Source organism: Mirounga leonina, unplaced genomic scaffold (genome assembly GCF_011800145.1).
Source record: "Mirounga leonina isolate KUSES-001 unplaced genomic scaffold, KU_Mleo_1.0 Mir_178, whole genome shotgun sequence".
Taxonomy (NCBI): domain Eukaryota; kingdom Metazoa; phylum Chordata; class Mammalia; order Carnivora; family Phocidae; genus Mirounga; species Mirounga leonina.
In genome coordinates, this window is record NW_023270464.1 from 7,027,817 (window position 1) to 7,049,380 (window position 21,564).

Below are 21,564 nucleotides of genomic sequence, written 5' to 3' on the forward strand. Positions count from 1 at the left end.
TTTTATATACTACTGTCTGTGTCTAGCTTTGGAGGAATGCTAGTCTCATAGAACACATTGGGAAGCATTAATCTCTTCTATGTTCTAAAAGAGATTTTGCAGAACTAGAGATATTTCTTCTTTAAATGTTTGGAGAATTCACAAGTGAATCAATCTGCAACCAAAAATTTCCTTTTCAGAAGGCTATTAATGATAAATTCAATTTATTTAATACTTATAGGAAGTAGAAATAAGTGAATTTGGGTAGCTTCTTTTTGAGAAATTTTTCATTTTATCTAAGTTGTTGAATTTATGTGCATAGCATTGTTAGCAATATTCCTTTTATAACTTATTAATGTCTCTGGGGATCATTAGTGATATTCCCTCATTCTTTCCAAATTCAGCAGTTAGTGTCTTTCTTTTTTTAGTTTGTCAGCCTTGCTGAAGTTTTATCAATTTTGTTGATCTTTTAAAAGAACCAATTTTGGTTTAGTTGGTTATTGTTTTTTAGTTCTCAGTTTCATTGATTTCTGGTCTTACCTTTAGTGTTTCCTTCCTTCCGCTTGCTTTGATTTATTTTGCTCTAATTTCTCTACTTTTTTCAGGTGGGGACTTATATTATTGATTTGAGATCTCATTCATTTAAAGGCTATAAATTTCCCTCTAAGCACTGATTAGGTGCATACAACAATTTTTAAAATATTTTCTAATTTCCCTTAAGAACTTTTCTTTGACCACTGAATTATTTAAAAGTGTATTGTGTAACAGATTTTTTGTTGTCTTTCTTTACTTATTCTAGTTTAATTGCATCATGGCCTATTAACATAATTGGTGTGATTTAAATTATTTTAAATTTGTCAAAGTTTGTGAAGAGGTGAGCCTATGGTCTAACTTTGTGAAGATTCCATGTGCTTTCTACAAGGATGTGTATTTTGTACTTGCTGGGCTGTGGTTCTAATGTCAGTTCAGTCCTATTCAGCTACATTACTCCGTCTGTGACCTGGGTACAATCTCTTCAGTCAGTCCTCAGAGCCTTTGGTATACTAATTAGGACCAAAACTATACATGTACAGCTCAGGGTTGGGGGCTGGGGAGTCCAGAAATTCATAAAAACCTCATGGGGTTGTTTTCTCAAGTTCTCCCTTTCCATGATCTTCCAGGTACTTTTCGGTTCTCTAGAACTCCATTTTCTGTCCTCCAGCCAGAGTTCTAGGACCTTAGTTAGAGCACTCTGCCATACAGTTCCATAACTGCACCTGTATCCTGGGCCAAATGGCCAAGAGGACAGAGAGGGGAAAATATTAAACAAAACGGGGTTTGCCTCTCCCAACCCTCTTGGCATCACAGCTCCACTGATCAGTGAGGAAGGTTCCTCTCTTTTAGATTCATGGCTCCCAGTGGCTTTTGAGAGTTGGAGGATGGGAGAAAGGGGAGAAGAAAAAAATGGGGATTTCTATGCTTTACTTGAGTTTTAGGAGTTCCCATTCCTCACTCTCAAACTAGAGGACACCTTCTTTCCCCTCACCAGTGCCCACTTGTGGGTTTTAGGATATGTTGCTTCTGGGAATACCAGAGGGTTAAAAAAATGTAAATTCAGTTTTCTTTCCCAATCTATCTTCTACTATTTACCTTCCAGAACCTTCCAGTAACTCTTCCATGCATTCTGTCTAGGTGGGAGGGTTGTGTTCAGGAGGAGAGGAGGGGTGGAATGTTCTTATTTGATCTTCGCAGCAACAAGAGTCAAACACAAGGTGGTAGACTAGAGGTTTTGTTGTGACAGATGGAACAGGAGTTCTAGATCAATGGAGCAGGTGGGGTAGGCAAGGTAGGCTGAGAGGGGCCTTGGCAACTTGTGTCCTCACTGATCCTCACCTGCATCCCCCATCCGTACACACACATCAGAAGACATTCCCACCAAGTTTAGCAGTTGAGCATTTTCTTAATCCTAATCCTGCCAGATCCATAGTGACAAGTTGTATGATTTGGCAAAGATTCAGTTGTGCTCCCACACTTATTGGGGGTATGCAGCTTGTGCCAAGAATTTTACATGTTCCTATTGTATTAAAACTAATCCGAGTGAATAATGGGGCTGTCCATGCAGGAATTCCCTTTGATGTGCTTGGTTTTCCTCACTTGAAGACCATTAGGAAGGGCAGTTCTCTTGAACTGATATTTCCATTCAAAAGGCAATGTTCTTGTTCTGGAACATCTTTGACTCCCCAAGGTAACTTATGCACCAAATTCTCCCCTAAAGTTTGATGTGTTTTGTTGGACTCTCAGCAACAACTCAGAAACTCCAGAATGCCTTTCTGATTCAAAATTTGGGAAGTCATAACCCTGAAGACAGATTTCTAGGTGCTGCTATGTTCATTCTGTTTACTTGCTGTCAATAATGGAAAGATCATGAAAGGGATCCAGCTATTTTTGTGCGGGAAATGGTCTATGGGTTAGGAAAAGGAGGAATGTGTTTATAGTCCTCTCAAAGTTTACTTTCTCAAAAGATGTATTTACTTTATTGTGTTTTAAACTCTTCGGTAACTTGGATTGTGTCTGTGACCCCACATCTCAGAGGACTAGGGGAGAGGGCACCTCTGCATTGTCTCTTTAAATTACCACTTGTTTGTGCTCTGCCCAGAGAAATGTTGCACTGCTGTGCACATCACCCTGTCCTGAGCCCCTGCCTCATCCAGGGCTCATATATGTTTTATATTGCCTCCTCCTTCAGACTGCAGTATTCTGATGGCCAGCCAAACCCAATGGTTCTTTTTTTTTATATATAATTTTTTTTTATTCTTATGTTAATCCCCATACTTACATCATTAATTTTAGATGAAGTGTTCCATGATTCATTGTTTGTGCATAAAACCCAGTGCTCCATGCAGAATGTGCCCTCCTCAATACCCACCACCAGGCTAACCCATCCTCCCACCCCCCCTCCCCTCTAGAAGCCTCAGTTTGTTTTTCAGAGTCCATCATCTCTCATGGTTCGTCTACCCCTCTGAATTTCCCCTCTTCATTCTTCCCCTCCCGCTACCTTCTTCTTTTTTTTTTTCTTAACATATATTGCATTATTTGTTTCAGAGGTACAGATCTGAGATTCAACAGTCTTGCACAACTCACAGCGCTTACCAGAGCACATACCCTCCCCAGTGTCTATCACCCAGCCACCCCATCCCTCCCACCCCACCCCCCACTCCAGCAACCCTCAGTTTGTTTCCTGCAATTAAGAATTCCTCATATCAGTGAAATCATATGATACATGTCTTTCTCTGTTTGACTTATTTCACTCAACATAATACCCTCCAGTTCCATCCACGTCGTTGCAAATGGCAAGATCTCATTCCTTTTGATGGCTGCATAATATTCCAATGGTTCTTTTTGATTCTCTTCCAACCCCAGCTCAGGGCTGGGCACCTGTTGCTATGCTCTATGTACATACAGAGCTGAACCCAGGACCAGCAGACATAGAGCTGACCATTTGTGCTGGCACATGCAGCCAGGGGAGATGTTCCTGCCCAGGTCCTGTGACACCAGCTCCCAGACCTGACCCATTAGAAGGCAGGGAAAAAAGGCTGTTCCCCTTATGGGTCCAGTGCTCACCCCTTTGACTGGCAGGCTGGGAGCCAGAGTAGGGAGCTGTGGGCTTCCCAAAGGATCTGGATTTCCTAGGAAGTGAGGAGGGACAGCATTGTCAGGCAGGAATTAGAGCCGTGTCATCTACTGAACACACTTATGTGTTACATCATGTGTCTAGCAGGGCTGGCTGTGAAACCGTCATTAGCATAGCCAATGACAGATCCAGAAGCCGAGATTCAGAAAATTAGGTCAGTTCCCAAAGTCCCACAACTCACAAGAGAGAGCCAGAATCCAAACTTAGAACTGACCAAAAACATAAACCCACGCTCTTAACAAATGCGAAACAGGTATGGAGAGCAGGAATTAACAACTTATCTTGAGATTTGTGATAAAAATAACTTTTGTGAAAAGCTTATTTGTTCTCCGTTTGGTGAGACAGGTTAAGTGGAGGCTGAGAGGCTATTGAATCAGGGAGAAAAAGAGACACAGGAAAGGGGGCCAGCTCGAGGACCCCTGGGCAGCCCCCACAGGGCATCTTGTGTCCTGGTTCCCCACTTCTCTTGTGTGTTTCTCATTCTGCTTTCCCTCTGAAGTTGTTTCTGCAATTTCATTGCTATGTTTACCCAATTTTATAGTGTGTTTACTGCATTTCTTCTTTATTGGCCTTTTTCAGAAATACCTGGAATCCTAGATGATTTCATGATGTACGGTCTCAGGAACTTGAGTCTTTTAAGGAAAAATAAGTAGTGTTCTCTGTTGCAAGGTGCCCACACCCCAGTCTGGCACTCCAAAGCCAGGGCCTGGCCTCTCATTGGACAGGAAGCTTTCTTATGAGTATTCCTTACAGTTCTCTGACCTCCACCAGCAAACCAAGCAGGAAAACATTTGAACATCCTTGGTTCTCATGTTTGAAGATGTAGAATCCAGGTCTAATTTTTAAAGACTTTTCTAATTAGAAATAAGACTAAAGTCGACTCTCCATCTATCAGGTGACTCCCTGAACTTCCTGTCTAAAGAAACCACCTTTTTATCATTGAGTTTATTAATACCTGGTAGTTTCTTATTTGATCATCTGTTAATTGAGTGTTTCCACCCCTAGACCTGCATACGTGTGCATACATGTGCACGTACACACACACACCCAGCACGGTGCTACACCTATCACAGATACTCAGTAAATATTTGTCACACGATTGACCCCAGCTTATTGATTCCAGTGAATAAGATGAGTCCTCACCCCCAAGCCACCTGACTGCTGTTGAGCCCCTGTCAGAGCCCGAGACCAGCTTGGCCCCTTCAGAGTGCCAGGAGTGCAACCATTCTTCATTCTTAGCTTCCCAGGCCATAGCTCTTGGCAGAGCCCCTGCTGCCTACAATGTGCCTTAGGAAATCTCTTGAAAGGCTGCCCTCTAGTCAGACACAGTCCCTGGTCCCCACAGCAGGCACAGGCTGGCTTCAGCTCTGCTCAGGGCCCTGGCTTCTAATCTCCAGCCCCCTAAGTCTACATGCCAATTCATCAAAGGTGTTGTCATGGCTCTGAGCCCTGCATGGGGGAGGAGCTTGAGTCCCACCACTCAGAAATGCAGCTGGTGACACGTGCGGGGGGAGTGCTGTGCCGTTGTGAGAGGGGAAAGGACCCACCTACTGTGCTGGAAGCATCTCTGAGATGCACCATTAAGAGGGAAAAGTAAGGGTCAGAATAGTAATGCCCTTACACCTAGAGGTAGAGGAGGGTATATGTATGGGTATAGAATCTAAATATCTTGATCTTATATCTTTAAATGGAAGGGTACACCAAAACCAGCGACTATGTCTCCATAGATGGGGTGACTACACAACTTACATCCAAACTGGTGCATTGGCCGGGGGGTGGGGGGAGGGTGAGTACCAACCACTCCAGATGCATAAATCAGGATTTTCCTGAGCAAAATGGGAGGTGTGGTGTGGGACACAGGGGGGCTCCTAGAAGGCCTGTGCCCAAGCTGCCCCTCTGTGTGGCCTGGTGACTGCCCTTGGGTGAGACCCTGTTAGCCACCCAGATTGGCTTACTTGTCCATGACATGGGCTCTTGCTGGGTGGTCTCCAAGGGTTGTGACTGCCATTTAAGCCAGGGCACCCCCAAATCTGCCCAGTATTTTTGACTCCTGCCACCATCCTCTGTGACCTTGAGATATCATCAGGACCTCACACCACCATCTTTGCTTCATGCCTACCTGGAGGAAGCTCCCAACCTGGCCTGTGCCCTGGTCACCTTTCACCCCATCTTCCCCAGGGGGTTTTCACTAGGTGGATGGTGTGGCCTTATTCTCAGGACTTCTCTCTCCTTGGGTAATGTTGCAGAAGAGGGTGATGAGTGCGTGTGTGTTATGTCACAGAGACATTAGGAAGTTGTTGGGGGCATGCACAGTCTCTTTGAGGATGAAGTAGTTATACTTGCATGTGAGTCTTCTTACCAGTAAACACCAATTTTAGGGATTTTTACCTGTCTTTTCCCAAAGGCCAGATTCTGTTTACAATCCCAGGTCTAACGTTTTCTCAGTGAGCTCACAAGAAGATGTTAAGCCTCTGGGTATGAAGTGGAGAGATTTTCAGGATTGGCTTCACTAGAGCTGATTTCTGCCAGTGGGCTCAATCACAGTAATTCACATGGGCAGGTCACAGTTCCAAAGTCTCATCCCAGAAATGATCCCATTTGCAAATCGGAACAGCCTGAGGAGTTGTTGAGCCAGTGTTCTCAGCCTGAATTCAACAGAACAGGATCAGACACCAAGGTTCCAGAAGTACTGGAGCATGGCTGTGGTGTTGAGGAGTAAGTGCAGAACAAGCACCCACCCCCCGCAGTTTTAACACACTCCCTAAAACATGTAAGCAAGCAGCTAGAAGCAAGGAGGGAAGGACATTATGATTCTCAAGCTGCCCCTAGGGTGCAGCTGGGACCTTCTCTGCCAGCTTCCGGGTCACTGAAGGTTCACAGTTGATCTTTGGCTTTCCTGTTCAACCCCACAACCAGTGTGGAGAAAGGTCACTGTGCTCCAGGCTCTTCTCCATCATCCTCTCCCAACTCTGTGCTATAGCCCTGGCACAGAACCAGGAATGGACAGACAGATGGGTGGATGGGTGGATGGATGGATGGACAAGTGAATGGGTGGATGGATGGAAGAATGGATGGTGGTTAGATGGATGGATGTGTATGTGTATGGACAAGTGGGTGGATGGACAGACGGATGGATGTGTGTGTGGATGGATGAATGGATGGATGGATGGATGGATGGATGGATGGATGGCTGGCTGGCTGGCTGGCTGGCTGGCTGGCTAGACAGATGGAGGGACAGATCTTACTTGAGGGCCTTTGCAGTGCCTTTTACCATTCCAGCATATAGTAAGTGCTCGGTAAATATTGGCTGGTTTTTCAGTTTGAAATACAACAGCTCTGCTTCACATTTTGCATGAGCAGAATACAGTGGTGTCTCGTAATTGCAACCCTTGCACTGTTGCTGCAGCAAGGCCCCTTCTGTGTAGTTATTTAGACATCAGAGTGTTCTGTCATGGAGTGAAGGTGCAACTGAGAATCCAGAACTGCTTTCAGCTCCCCCTCCCCTTGCCATTCCTTCTTCTCAGCATTAATATCTGACTCTCTGATGCTTCATCTCTTTCCAGTGCTGACCTCTCCATCCACTGGATTATGGAAGGAATAACACTCCACATTTCTAACTGAGATATTTTTCTCTCTGAGTATGTAGGTTGTAATTCTGTGTTCCCTCCTGTCCGTGCTACTTATTATCTTGTTCAGCTGTCCACTTGCTTGTGAGCACTTACTGTGTGACAGGGACAAGCAAGCAGCTTCTGGAAGCACTTGAACCTCACATACCCAGCAGCCTCCCTCTCAGCTGTGGCTGGACAGGATAATCATCTGGGATATTTTTAAAGATTTTATTTATTTATTTGTGAGAGAGAATGAGAGACAGAGAGCACAAGAGGGAGGAGGGTCAGAGGGAGAAGCAGACTCCCTGCCGAGCAGGGAGCCCGATGCGGGACTCGATCCCGGGACTCCAGGATCATGACCTGAGCTGAAGGCAGTCGCTTAACTGACTGAGCCACCCAGGCGCCCTCATCTGGGATATTTTTAAAAGCACACCCACAAGCATTGTGTTTAGACTTGGCATGTGTATGTGTATTTAAAATACTCCTCATCCACTTCTCTTGCCATCCTGAAAAATTAAGTCCTAAAGCCATATAGTGTGGCAAAGCAAGGTGAGCGTCTGCAATGGGCAGGTGGGGGTGTTGGTAGGACCCAGAGGACCAAAGCCAGAGTGTCAGAGCCAGTAGGGTGAAGAGGACAACTTGGGGGTGCGGTGGCAACAGAGGTGGGGAATTGCTTACATATGGGGGGATTGACCAAGTAAGGAAATAGTTTAAGATAAACAGAAACCAGGTTTCTCACTGTTGGAGAAGGGAGTTATGAGTAGAATTAACATTGGGGTATTGGATTGGAATGGGAGGTATCCATGCACTCCAAGTTAATGGAGAGATGACAGATGAAAGTATCTGGGTACATATGTGAGTGTACACACGAAACACACGTGCCTTCACTCCATTCACTGAGTCTAGAAGCAATGACATCCCAAAAGTGATGATTATATTTTGGCTTCTAAACAACATTATCCACTATTTTAAAAAGAGAAAAAAACAAAAAACAACTCCTTGGAGAAATGGCTGAATCCAGGGCTGAAGCAGAGAAGGTACAAGATGAACCCGGATAAAGAAGAAGTGGTACATATATACAATGGAATATTACTCGGCCATCAAAAAGAATGAAATCTTGCCATTGGCAATGACATGGATGGAACTAGAGGGTGTTAGGCTGAGCAAAATAAGTCAGTCAGAGAAAGACAATTATCATATGATTTCACTCCTATGTGGAATTTAAGAAACAAAACAGATGAACATGGGAAAAGGAAGGAAAAATAAAATAAGACAAAAACAGAGAGGGAGACAAACCATAAGAGACTCTTAACTCTAGGGAACAAACTGAGGGTTGCTGGAGGAGAGGTGTGGGGGGGGATGGGGTAATTGAGTGATGGGCATTAAGGAGGGCAGGTGATGGCTGGGTGTTAAATGTCACTGATGAATCACTAAATTCTACTTGTGAAACTAATAATATACTATATGTTAATTAAACTGAATTTAAATTTAAAAAAATTTTTAAAAGATGAATCTGGACCATATTCTTGTGTCAGAAGGCTAGGAAGCCCTCTGAAAAATGATGGGGCTATGTTACAAGGACACAGCTTGAATGAGCCACACTAACCCAAGCAGGGCATGTCTGAGCATCAAAATCACCACTCATGGATTATAACTCATTGAATGAAATAGAAGCCAGGAATCCATAGTGATACCAATAAATGTATAAAGATTTGGTGAGGAGTAGAATATGTGCATAGATTCGAAATTCCTCCTCACAAAATGTTTATTAATGATGGAGGGAAAATGAGTAGCTCTGTAGGGGGAAGCCTGGCAGATGGTCCAAGGGGAGTGGTCCAAGTTATCACCAGTAATGGGATAGTCCAAAGGCCCAGGCCACCTGATAGGACGTTGTGAGAAGGACACAGCATAATCCAGTACAATCTAATCACGGGAAATAGAGGAACCCGCACTAAGGACATGCTACAGAATACCAGACCCGTAGTCTTCAAAAGTGTCAAAGTCACGAAAGTCAAGGAACCCCTGAGAAATGTTCTAGACCAAAGAAGTCTAACCAGACACCATAGCTAAAAGCGGCACGCTGGAGTCTTTGTTTAAAAGGAATTTGGGGGACAGTTGGCAGACTGTGACCAGGGTCTGTCAACGGTGAGTAGAACGATTAGTGTGTTAGTGATTGGACGTACCCTTGATTTTGATGACTGTATTGTAGTTTTGTAGGAGAATGTTCTGTTCGTAGGATATGCACCTAAACTTTTCCAAGGTACTGGATTTCAGGTTGGCAAGTTACTTTCAAATGATTCCAAACAAACAAACAAAAAAGTAATTTATACTATATGCACAACTTTTTGTCATCTTTTGGTTGTTGTCAAGTATTTTTAAGTATAAAAGTGAAGCATTCTGAGTCAGCAAAAATAAACAAACAAACAAACTTTAAAAAAATAGGTACAATAACAACAACAAAACTTCCCATGTCCAGGGCGCCTGGGTGGCTCAGTCATTAAGGTCTGCCTTCACTTTGGCTCAGGGTCCTGGCATTGAGCCCCGCATCAGGCTCCCTGCTCTGCCAGAAGCCTGCTTCTCCCTCTCCCACTCCCCCTACTTGTGTTTCCTCTCTCACTGTGTCTCTCTCTGTCAAATAAATAAATAAAATCTTAAAAAAAAAAAACTTCCCAGGTCATTGATGCATTCCTGAAGAGTCACAGTTTTTGTTCTAGAAGTAATTCAAGCAGTTAGCTGTGGGCTATGAACGTACAGCTGTTTCCCCAGGCCCCCCCGCCCTGGATTCTCCAGCAGGACCCCACTTGCTAGCTCTGGCCCTGCCCGCTCCCGTGCTCACAGACCTCCCTCAGTGAATCCTGGGCATCCTCCAAGTGCTCCAGAACAAGTCCAGATGCCACCTGAGGGTCTTGTGTGGGTGCTGCCACCTTGGCTGGCACCATGGATGCTGCAGAGGCCCCATCAAGCTATGAGCTCTAACTCTCTCGTCTCGATGGGCTCTTCCCTCGGGGTGGCCGGGTTGTTGAAGGACGTGAAGGCTACAGTCTTCTATCCAAATATCTTGAGTCTAAGTGAATGCATTTCTTGGAACCAACTCTTTCCCTGAGCCTCAGACATGATTCAGGGGTGTGGGCTGTGGAGGGCCCAAGTAGCCTGGGTCAGAGTCGCTCCCCTCCTGGTCTGAGGACTGAAATCCAGGTAACCTTCTCACTGCCCTCTTCTGTTCTGGGGGGAGTGTTTCCTAGAAAGGCCCCAGATCTTTGTAGCAATGGACCCCACCAGCCCACCTGACGTGCACAGATACACTTGTGCTCCTGATGAGTAAGGCTTCAGCTCAAGCTGCTGGACATAGGAATGACCCAAAAAAGGAAGCCTCCATCCCTCCTGCCCCCACTGCATCCTTGTTAAATGCCTCCAGATAACAAGTCCCCATGTTGCCATGTGCTCTGGGTGGGCTGCCTCTGTCGCCAGGGGGATCTTGTCTTAAAGGTGGCCAGCAGCCATCACCAGAAGCTTCTCTCCCATTGTCCCCTGAGACTACCACAGGGTGGGGTGAGGAGCTGGGCCTTGTGTTTTTGCCATCAGTGGGTGGCGTGGCAGGGAGGTGGCCTCCGTGGGCCTCAACAGGCAGGGTCCATGGAGGTAGGACCTAGATGGAGGGTGTTGTCTTCAACATCCCCCACCCTAACTCAGGCTTGTTTTGCTTTGTCTCCTAGTGTGGACAACTCTGAGGACCCCGTGTACGAGAGTCTAGAGGAGTTCCATGTGTTTGTCCTCGCCCATATATTAAGAAGACCAATAGTTGTCGTAGCAGATACAATGCTGAGGGACTCAGGTGGAGAAGGTAAGTTGATACATTAATAAAACAGCCATATATGATGCATGACCCAGAAAACATAACATCCCAATTAAGGAAGAGACAGCCTAATGTACGAGTTGAGGATCCCAGAAAGCTACAGAGCCTTATTGTGTATGCATGAAGATTGTAGTATTTCTCATTTCTCCTCGACTTGATGTGTTTCTTTTTCTTCCCCAGTGGCAGGAGGGGTTACTCTTGGTCACCCACCCATCCATCTAGACTTCGTGTCAATGGCAGGTGGCCATGAGAAATCTGTCTGAGTGACAGATTGAACTAAATCCAGAGGGATTCTCAGCCCCCACCCATGTGCTCAGAGTGAGGCAGGCAGCCCACACCCCTCCAGGTGCCAGGCCTCATCCCAGGGCCACCAGCCACTATAGTCCCCTCCTACCCTCTGCAGCCTATTATGTCAAAGGGAAAAAAAAGACAGAAAGCGTGAAGTCACAGGGCAGAATTGGGACTGGAGAAGAAGGAAAGGACAGCAAGGGCTGCTTATCGCCTGCCCGCCCCTGCCGAGAGCCCGGCACTGGCTTTCAAGTCCCCTTTGCATGTGCTCTCTCCCTCGGCCCTCCCCACCCCTCCCAGGGTGGACACTGAAGCCGAGAGAGGCTACACAATGTGCCCCAGCCCTCGACTAAGGCCTTGGAGGAACCAGGCCAACCCAGGGCAGCCTTTCTGCCAGAGTGAGGGGCAAGGCCACTTGAGAAGTCCATGAGGCAGCCATGCTACCTAAAGAGGAGGAAAAGAAGAGGGGCCAGGGAAGGTGGGCTAGAAAGGTCACCCCCAGTGCAACTGCCCCAGCCTCTCAACAAAACTCCCCATTTCCAGCCCCTCCCACACTATTTTCACCTTCCCTTCACTTCCATTACCAACACGAGCCAGTCCCTTTCGGCGCCATGTTTCCCTTCCTTCACTTCTTGAGAAGGTCTCCTTGCTAGGCGAATGCCAGACAGTGACTTATCCCTCCAGCCTAACTTAAATTTAAACCAAAGCCTTAACAAAAGTCGTGGGGCTTCCAGAGAGTCCTACAAATCAAGATGAGGGTCTTCATGCTAAATCACAACTGCCAAAGAAGACCAGTGGGGCCACGGCTGTCATGGTGGGAGGAGCTGGGAGTACATTGGTCTTGCCCAGCGCCACTTCCCTCCCTGTGCAGCCCAGCGACAGGGGCTGCTGAGGTCTTCAGCCTCTCTGGGTGCAGAGCCAGGACCCTCACTGGGGTCCCTGGGCACATGAACCTGTACCCATCAAATCCTACAAGGCTGGGTCCATGCTTCTTTCCATCCTACCTGTGCTCAAGAGTACAGCCCTCTTGAAAGTGGACCTACTCCACCTCTCAGCCCGTGGGCAGAAACACAACCAAAAACCAATGTGTTTTTTTTTATTATGTTCAATTAGCCAACATATAGTACATCAAATAATGATTAAAAAGAAAATAAAAAAAGAAAATTGCACAGTTAGGAAAATAAAAAGAAAATTACATAGTATTAACACCCAGGTGATCTAATACTGGAGCCCACATTCCTCAATATATGCTTATTGCTTCCAATAAAAGATTTTAAAGTAAAAGAACAAAAATAAAACTTTTTCAGATTGTTCGAAAAAAAAAAAAAACCAATGTGGATAAAGCAGGGTGGGTAGAAGGAAACCTAAGAGTTCCTCAAAAGCCTCACGGAACTGATTGTTGTTGCATTCAGCTCACAAAAATACAGTGAGTGAGTCACCAATTCCAAGGCCAAGAGGCAAAGTTCTTTATGATTAAAAAGCATATGCTGTACAAGGGCAGATATTTCTGGGAGTTATTCTATTTCAGTGAGGGTTTAAGTCTCTCTTCCCTCTCTTTGATGAGTAAGGGAATGAACATGATTATGTCCCAGTTGCTAAAGGAGCCAATCCCCATCTCTCATTTCCCATCTGACTCACAATTTGGTTCTGGAGTTTTCTGGTTGGTTCCTTTGGACTCAACAGAATAGCTTCTCAAAATGTAGAACAAGCAAACAAAGATTTTGTTCTGTATACAAATGCTTTCATGAATACACGGAGAGGAAGAAGCTCATCCAGAAAAACACGGATTTCCAGGCAGTCATCAGTGGATGTCATTGCTGACCATTGTGAGTTCTTGGTCACCTGTGCAGGCCTCAGGACAACAGGCTGTCCCTGGGAAGATTACAGCAAAAAGCCCTCACCCCTGTCCCACTTGTCCCCAGGGCACAGCCTGACAAGAGCCACCCCTCTGCCATGGAGGCAGGAGGGAGTGAGGGGTTCCCTGGGCATGCATGGGACTGCAGGTCTCATCCCCCTGGTACCCGTGAGCCTCACCCATTGCCAGGTGGGCAACACCCAGCTTACTGCCATGTGGATGGAGCGGCTGACACCTAAGGCATGGTCTGAGACCACCCTCCCTTCCCTCTGCCCCACCACATCGTGCAGGGTGGTGAGGGATGCCACCCATGTACCCTTCAGGCCCCACATGCGCTCACCATTTCTGTCCACAGCATTTGCTCCAATCCCATTCGGAGGGATTTACCTGCCCTTGGAGGTGCCTCCCAACAGATGCCACTGCTCTCCTCTGGTTCTTGCCTACGATCAAGCGCATTTCTCTGCCCTCGTGTCCATGGAGCAGAGAGATCAGCAAAGAGAACAAGGTATGCCTGCCACCATCTGAGAGACAATGTATAGGGCAGGGGTGGGCATCAGAGGGCACGGGAAGGCAGAAAGTGGGGTCCTCCGTGGAGAGCACACCCATGCACAGTGAGGGGTTTTGTGTGCCTATGGCATATAGATGGGTATGTATGTATAAATGTTATCATTGGAAATAACAGTGTCAAAGACAACTTTTCATTTAAAATACAAAGCAAATTAATAATTCCTACCACACTTAAAGAGCCTTTACTGTTTTCCCCTTTCACATGTATATATATTTTATATGGATATAATTCATCTTAGAGGCAATTTTTTTTAAGTCCCTAGAGCAGGTGTCAGCAAACTATGGCCCACTGCCTGGTTTTGTAAATAAAGTTTTATTGGAACACAGCCACATTCATTCACTGATGTATTATCTGTGGCTATTGCTTTTGCGCTACAAGGGCGAAGTTGAGTAGTAGCCACAGAGACTGTGTGGCCTGACGAGCCTAACATATTTACTAACTAACACTTTGTGGAAAAACTTTGCCAAGCTCTGCTCTAGAGTAAGCTTTTAAATCAAAACGTTGATATTTTCTTTCAAACTGTTACAACTGTTTCCCACAAATAGTCATTTCCATGCTGCAGACAGGCTCACCAGGCCAGCTGCACAGGCTGTGCACTGCACAATTCCAGGCGACCAGTCACACTCATGTGGAGCCTGTCTTCCATCAGTGCGATATGTGTCTTTGCTGTGGAGATGGTGGGATTCTGATTGGAATGGTGGTTGTTTTCTTGTGTTAACTACTGACTAGCTGAGTGAAGAGGGGGAAACTCATCCTCTTGTCACTCCTGTTTCTGGTTTAGACAGAGAGTCCCCCAAGAGACTAAAAGACAGGCAGGACTGACGGTTTCAGGGTCCCTGCCTTTGGATGTGGTCTCAGGAAACGCGTGGTGGCTAATCATGCAGCAATATGAGTCCCAGAAGGAAAAGGAGAGCAGGGTTGCTGCAGCTGTAATGGGAATATCACATCATTTTTCCACACCATTTACAGACATCTCACTTGGGTCACAGAAAGCAATATTTAGCCGTGAAGGCCTGAGAGGCATTTCTGCCTTTTTTGTAGTCTCTCAGCCTTTTGGCCTTTGTGGGTTTCTCAATGCTTACCACAGCCCTTGGGCGATATGAGGGGCCTTTTTCAGGCCCTGGGATCCCAGCCAAGATCTAGGCCCTTCTGTCCAGAGACTCTCTGCAGTCAGGGAAGGTGAAAGTCCCAGGGCTGGCATCTTTAGTTGCTGAGCAGGGGACTCAGATGCCCAGCCCCCTCCTCACAGAAGGCATTGAGCTTTCTTCCAGGCCTTCCAGATACTGCTTTTTGGTGTTTCAAGGTGAATATGCAGGTGCCCTTCAATAAAAGGATGAAGGTGGAGGGGCTGTCACTTGACTTCGCTCAGGGGAGTGTTGCAGAGGTGAGAGTGGTTTCACCTCTCACAACTTACTTTTCCCAAAGGTGAATTTTGGTCCTAGTCCTTGGTTCTGTGTGGCTGTGCCTTGGGCTGCTGCAGCTCCGCCCACTGGGTTACTCCTCAGAGCGGTGGGTGTCCCTGCCTCCACTGTCCTCTTGTGGCCAGCGCTGCACATTGACCCATCCAGGCCCCACAATCCACTGCAGAGCAAGTACTCCAGTGCCACCTTCTGCACAAGCAGAAGCAAAGCATGTATAAGTGGCTCCCACCGGCTGGGTAACTTCTGTGCAGCATGTCAGACCTTCATACATTTGGAGAGAACACAAGGGCTCTGCAGACTTCTAGGCTTTAAGTATTGCTAGCAACATGTCCCCTGTGGCACCCTTGTCAAGCTAGTGACCCTGCTCCCTGTACCTCATATCAGCCGGAAGTTCAGTGGTCCTGCAGCATTTCTTTGGGGGCCAAGGGTTAGTTCAGTAAATGCATGGAAAGCTCCTGTTACACTCAGGTTTGGGGGCCCCAAAGATGATGGCATCCCTGCCTTAGGGCTCTCACTACCTTGTAGGGGAGACAGGCAACCCCACCAAGCCATAGTACAAGGCGGGATATACACCAAGCAGGCATGAGCTGCATTCAGGAAGGGAGCAATTATTCCAGTTTGGAAGAACAGACAGAGAGACTAAGAGAGAGGTGGGTTAGAACTAGTCTTGGAAGCTGTGTGTGATGTCCAGAGGCTGGTAGGGGACAGACTAGGTCTGAGCAGAAGTGCTGGGCTGCTGAACGAGCATCGCTGTGGTACAGCAGGCATATGCTGTAAGAGTGTGGGCATGGAAAGGCCTGGGCACTGCTGCTTCCTTGCTGTGTGGCACGAGGGTTGCTGTGGGACCTCCCAGCCTACCTCCTGTCTGTCGGCCAGGGCAGTAACACCCACCTCCCCAGATGCTGAACCCGCTCACCTTCCCTGCCCTGCCCTTGATCCCCTCACCCCCACTTAACTATGAAGTGACCATTGCAGGACAGTCCCTCCATGCACTGAAGTCCTCAGTGGCCTTGCGAGTAATCACTAGGAAACAGCATTGCCTATCCTAAGGCAGACCTGTCTCCTGATCCTTCAGTGTTGCTTCAAAGATAAACCTAAAGGTCTTGACTCCATCCCTTCCTGGCCATCGTTAGTGCCCAGTGTCCCACTCAAAAGGATCTGTTGAAGGTGGGAGGAATAGAGAGGACCTGTCAAGGGAGCCATCACCAGAGGAAGCCAACCCCTGGGCTCCTCAGGGGTGCTGTCCTGCTTTCCTGGCCTACAGCAGACACTGCAGGGGCCTCTTTGCAAATACCAGATCCTAGCATTTCAGTTATTACTGTTGCCTGGTAGTTGGGGGTACTGGAGAGAAGCTGAGAGGTCAGGAGCCCATCTAAGGAACAGACTCAGCCTCTCTTCTCAGCCTTTATAATGCCAAGGGAAGTGGAAACAACCACAGAAAGCCATGCTATAAGCCCCCAAGGGAAGATGTGTTCTGAATAGCACTGGGCTGCAAGGGCCTCACAGGGGAAAGGGGCCACTGCCACCTCTATAACAGGGAGTCCTTCCTGAATTGGGTTGTCCAGGGCTGGCACAGCTGCTCTAAATGTTCTCAGGGATTCAGCTTCCCAGCCTCCCCTGTTCCACCATTATTATCCTGTGGTTTTATCCTCATGGTCACAAAATGGGTGCTGCCACTCCAGCCATCACATCCAAATACCTTCTCTTCATGAAAATTTAACTTTTCATTTAAGGGTAAACCTTCCCCAAGGACTTGTGCTGGCCTCTTGATAACCAAAACTGAGCTCCACGCCTTCAGTTTCCCAGCTGCAGAGCAGTCTAAGTAGGGAGTACAGCAAAGGAAGGAGGGGGTGAGGTGTTTAGTGGGGGTTTGGTGAGCCAGCTCTGAATCAGGGGGCAATGTGATGTTTTAGCAGTTCCATCTGGATTGTGCTCTTTCTTTCGGCAGTGATGAGTACCTTATATCTGGAGAAAGGCAAAAGTACAGAAATGAATTCTTTCCAACTGGGCCCTTATCTGGAAATAAATCACTGTTGGCTGTTGGGCTCTCTATGCCCTAAAAAGCCGTAGTGCATGAGGCTATCAGTGCCCCACTCCATAAAAGAAAACCCATTCTCTTTAAGTGCAGAGAGATAAGCAGGCTGTCCTGCAGCACCACTCAATTCTTTTTAATCTCATGGTGCAGGGGCAGCCACAGGTAAAGGATGGTGCATGCTCCATGCTGTCCTGCCAGTGGCCAGTGCCCCCACAGGAGGGAGAGGCACTGGGGGTCCTGCTCCAAGCCAGACCCAGGGCCAGGCAGCTGACTAGATGGTCTTGTGCCCCCCACATCTGAATGCCACCTGGCAGTTTCGTGTTCAGAGGCTTTCTCTCCTCAAGCACTGGGCCTGTGCCAGGACCCTCTTGGACAGGAGCGCAGCTCTGGACCCATGGTCTTCCAAACCCTTCTGAACTGAGAACTTGGCCAGGCACTAGGGCTTCTCACTCCATCCTTAAAGAAAGTCTCTGTATCTCTGTGCTTTCAGGCTGCTACTCTGACCCCAGAGAGCACCTTTGTGGAAACAGGAAGATTTTGCAGATGCTAAAGTCACCACCCCAGCTAGCGTCCTTGCCCATAAGGATGGGCAGCTGAGGGAGAGGAGATTTAGGAGATTTAGCAGGAAAACCATCTTTCTCCTCCCTGGCCCTGTCCTGCCATGCCTCTCTTTCCATTCATAGGGCTCCCTGGTGCCTGTTAAAACCCCTTCAGCTGCAGGTAACCAAAACCCAGCTCAGGTGGCGTAGATAGGAAGGATGTTCATTGTCTTCCAACCATCTGGAATCTGGCAGGCCCCATGGGACAACTGAGGCACTTGTCTAAGCCCCTCTGTCCCACCCTGTAGCCTCCTCACCTTCCATGCAGGACAAGCCACCGCCACCGTCCCCAGCATCAAGCAGATCCAGTTTGCCCCCAAACACCTGTGTCTGAGAGCATGGCCAGATCCAGGATAGGAAGTATACACAAAGATCCCAGAGCATCTTGTCCTGGAAGAAAATAAGACATCCTCAGAAACCACCAGGGTGGTGTTAGAAGGATTCCTGGGCTGAGTGGACAAGGCTCCCACAGGATAAGAGGGACAGTGAGTATCATAGCTGGAATGGGCAGAAATATGACAAAGATTCTTCAGTCCACAAATTCATAATGATACTCAGAGAAAGGCTCACTTATCGCCTCTGCAGGATGCTTGGTGCCACACATAACTTTGGAAACTGGCAAATAGTTGGAAAGGATCAGCCTGAATCCCGTATTCCCTCAGTGAACTGGTGAGGGGACTTTGCTCTGAGTTGAGGTCTCCCTGCGTATCATGAAGGGAGAAGCAACAACATTGTTAAGGGCTGACTTCATATGTTGAAGTCCTAACCCTGTTCCTCAGGATGTGACTGTATTTGGAGACTGGGCCTTTTGAGGGGTAAAGTGAGGTCATGTGGGTGGACCCTAATCCACCTGACTGGTGTCCTTATAACAGATTATAAGGACACAGACACACGCAGAGGGAAGGCCACATGAGGACACAGGCAGGAGACAGCCATCCACAAACAAGGAGAGAGGCCTCAGAAGGAAATTCCTGCTGAAACTTTGATCTTAGACTTCTAGCCTCTACAGCCACGAGAAGATATATTCCTGTTTTTCAAGCTATGCAGTCTGTGTTGTTTTGTTATAGCAGCCCAAGCAAACTAATACAGACAGAATGAGCATGCCAAAGTCTTCAAGCCCAAGTGAATGGATAAGTCTAAACACAAATCAGCAAATGCCATAAAACATGGTTAAAAAAAATTTAAGTGTATTTTCAGAGTTTATTGGGAGCAACTAACAGTTGTGCTTATTCTCAGATCTCTTGGGATCTCTTTCCCATGTGAGACCTTGACCCATCAGCAGTGTCCCAGATGTTTATAGATCTTTTCCTCCCAGGCCACCTACCTGGAAGGTGAAACCCAGCTCTGATCTCCTACCCCGCCCCCTCTCCTGACACACACACACACACACACACACACACACACACACACACACACACTGCCCTGCGGGGTGCCCAGCTGGGTGCCTGGGTGGAGACATTACAAAGCTTGTGACTCACTTCTGCTTCCACTGAGGACCAGTCAGATTCAATGACATCTTACTTTGGCTTCCAACCCAGAACCAGAGCTAATGGGAAATAAACAGTGGAGCAGAAGGTGCCTTGCACACCTCTGACCTGCCCCCTCCCCATAGAACCGCCATGTCCAGGATGAGGGCATGTCGGAGCTGGGAAGAAGGTCAGCCGGCCCAAAGCACCCACTGCGCCCCACACAGGAGGGACTCGCACAAGTCACCTGGCCCAACCAGCAGATGGGGCTTGAACTAGATGTGCTGACTCCTACCTGGGACTTCTTCAAACTCTGTTTGAAATGTTTTTTAAAGGCGAAGAAAAGGAGAAAGAAAATGCCTACTGGGACTTTTATAGAAGGTAGAAAGGAAAATGCCTGCTCACTGGTGAGAGACCAAAGTGTGCTTCTGCCAATCTTCTATGGTCTTGGTCCCCGGGAGGAGGCCAGAGGGAGAGATATGGCCTAGGGAATCCCCCCAGTTTCCTCTCCTGTCCCCTCACCATAAGGCCTGTCTCTTCCCACAGCCTGAACCCAATGCTGGGGGCAGAGATGTTCTCTCTCACATCACACGTGGCTGCCAAACAGATGCCAACCAGAGTCAGGTGCATGGAGCAAGGGCAGCGTCAGCAGGAAGACCTAGCCATGACCTGTTCCCCACTTGCAAGCCATGCATTACGCCTCTCTTTGGAACTTCCTTTGCTCTGTCCTGATATCCTTCCTGACTAGAGTGTTATGACCAATAACTGAAGGATTTGATTGCCCCAGGGCAATTCAGATAGCTGTCGCTCAGGACATCTGGGTGAGCATTGACTGTGCAAATGCTACGTGGGAGGTGCAGTGATCAGGCAGCACCTACCCTCAGCGTGTGCACAGTCACATGGAGAGGAACCTTGAGACCAAGAGGACCCCAGGGATTCAGCTCAGAGAGGAGAGATGAAGGTGCCGCCCAGCAGAGGTGGCATTTCGCAGAACAAACCATGTGGCAAGCCCAGCAGAGCCCACTTTAAGCAGGGATGTGCACTGGCTAGCCCTGGCCCTGGCAAGAAGCCCCCTTAGCCCCACGGAGGAGGCCCAGGTGTCCAGAGCTGAGAATGAATTGATGTGTGCTCTGGAAGGCTGAGGATGAGAGGGCACCGCTAAGTGGAGAAGAGAAGGGGAGGGCGCCTGGTGTATACAGAGCCCAAGAGACCATTCAAAGAGCAGAACCTCTGGGTTCAGTTTATCCAGTCTGGACATTTCTGGTTCAGTTCGTCGGCATCACCTTCTTGACCAACAGATGGTGCATCCATCAGTAGTTGACTAAGTGTAGATGAACTCCCTGGCCCCTCAATACCCAAATGCCTGTGTGGAGGGATCCTAAGGCCCATTATAACTGATGGTGGACTTTTCAAAAAGTAATTTTCTACAAGCTCTAGTTGAAGCATGGCCCAGCAGGTATTTGGAATGTGGCTAATCCTCACAACTCCACCCCAGGGAAAGAGGGCAACCCACTGGTGGTCCCGCAGAGCAAAGGGCAGGACTGCCACCTACATGTTTGAGGGCATGAAAGCCCTGCCATGGGTTCCAGGCATTCTGAGAGCCAGATCTGGCCCATGGTCAGGGGGCAGGCTGTGTGTCCTGCACAACCCTGTGGACCTGAGCTGCATGGATGTTCTTCAACAAATATTCCCTGAGAATGTTTATATGATGGCACACCTTCCAGGAACTTGTGACTGGGACAGTTAAATGGGCTAACCTGGTATGACTACCTGGGGTTGGATTCCTTTCTCACCAGGTGACCTGGGCTCCTACAGAGATGGCTGAGAGGCAGCCACTATGAACTCCAATGCCAGGTGCCCCAAATTCAGGCACCAGTGTCCCCAGCCTGGAGGAGAGCCCAGGGCCAGCATTGATGGGGCTCTTTGTCATGCCCCCAGTGTCCCCTCATGCCACGCAGGATGCTGGAGCAATGAAACAAAGTCCCAGCCTGTGCCCTCGAGTCACATGGCATCTCAGTGAAGAGAAGGACATGGAAACCACATTGACACTGCAGTTTCCAGCATGAGATCAATGTAGGAGGCTCACAGACCACAGTGGGGCTGGAAGCTCAGGAACAAGCGGCCCAGACTGCAGTCTGAGTCGGCTGGGAGGTGGGAGATGTGAGATTGGGAAGGCCAAGCTCCAGGACACCTGCTGGTCCCCCCACTGTCGAGTGTGGTTA

At 47.8% G+C, this 21,564-nt stretch overlaps 1 protein-coding gene across 1 annotated transcript in view; it reads left to right on the forward strand.

Moving 5' to 3' along the window:
* The window catches only part of OTUD7A (OTU deubiquitinase 7A), a 156,391-nt gene that overhangs the window by 114,768 nt on the left and 20,059 nt on the right, over positions 1–21,564 (forward strand). Inside the window, exons 7-8 of the mRNA XM_035024320.1 lie at positions 10,971–11,098; positions 13,609–13,758. Coding sequence (XP_034880211.1) covers positions 10,971–11,098; positions 13,609–13,758 — 278 coding nt within the window. The remainder of the gene's footprint in view (positions 1–10,970; positions 11,099–13,608; positions 13,759–21,564) is intronic.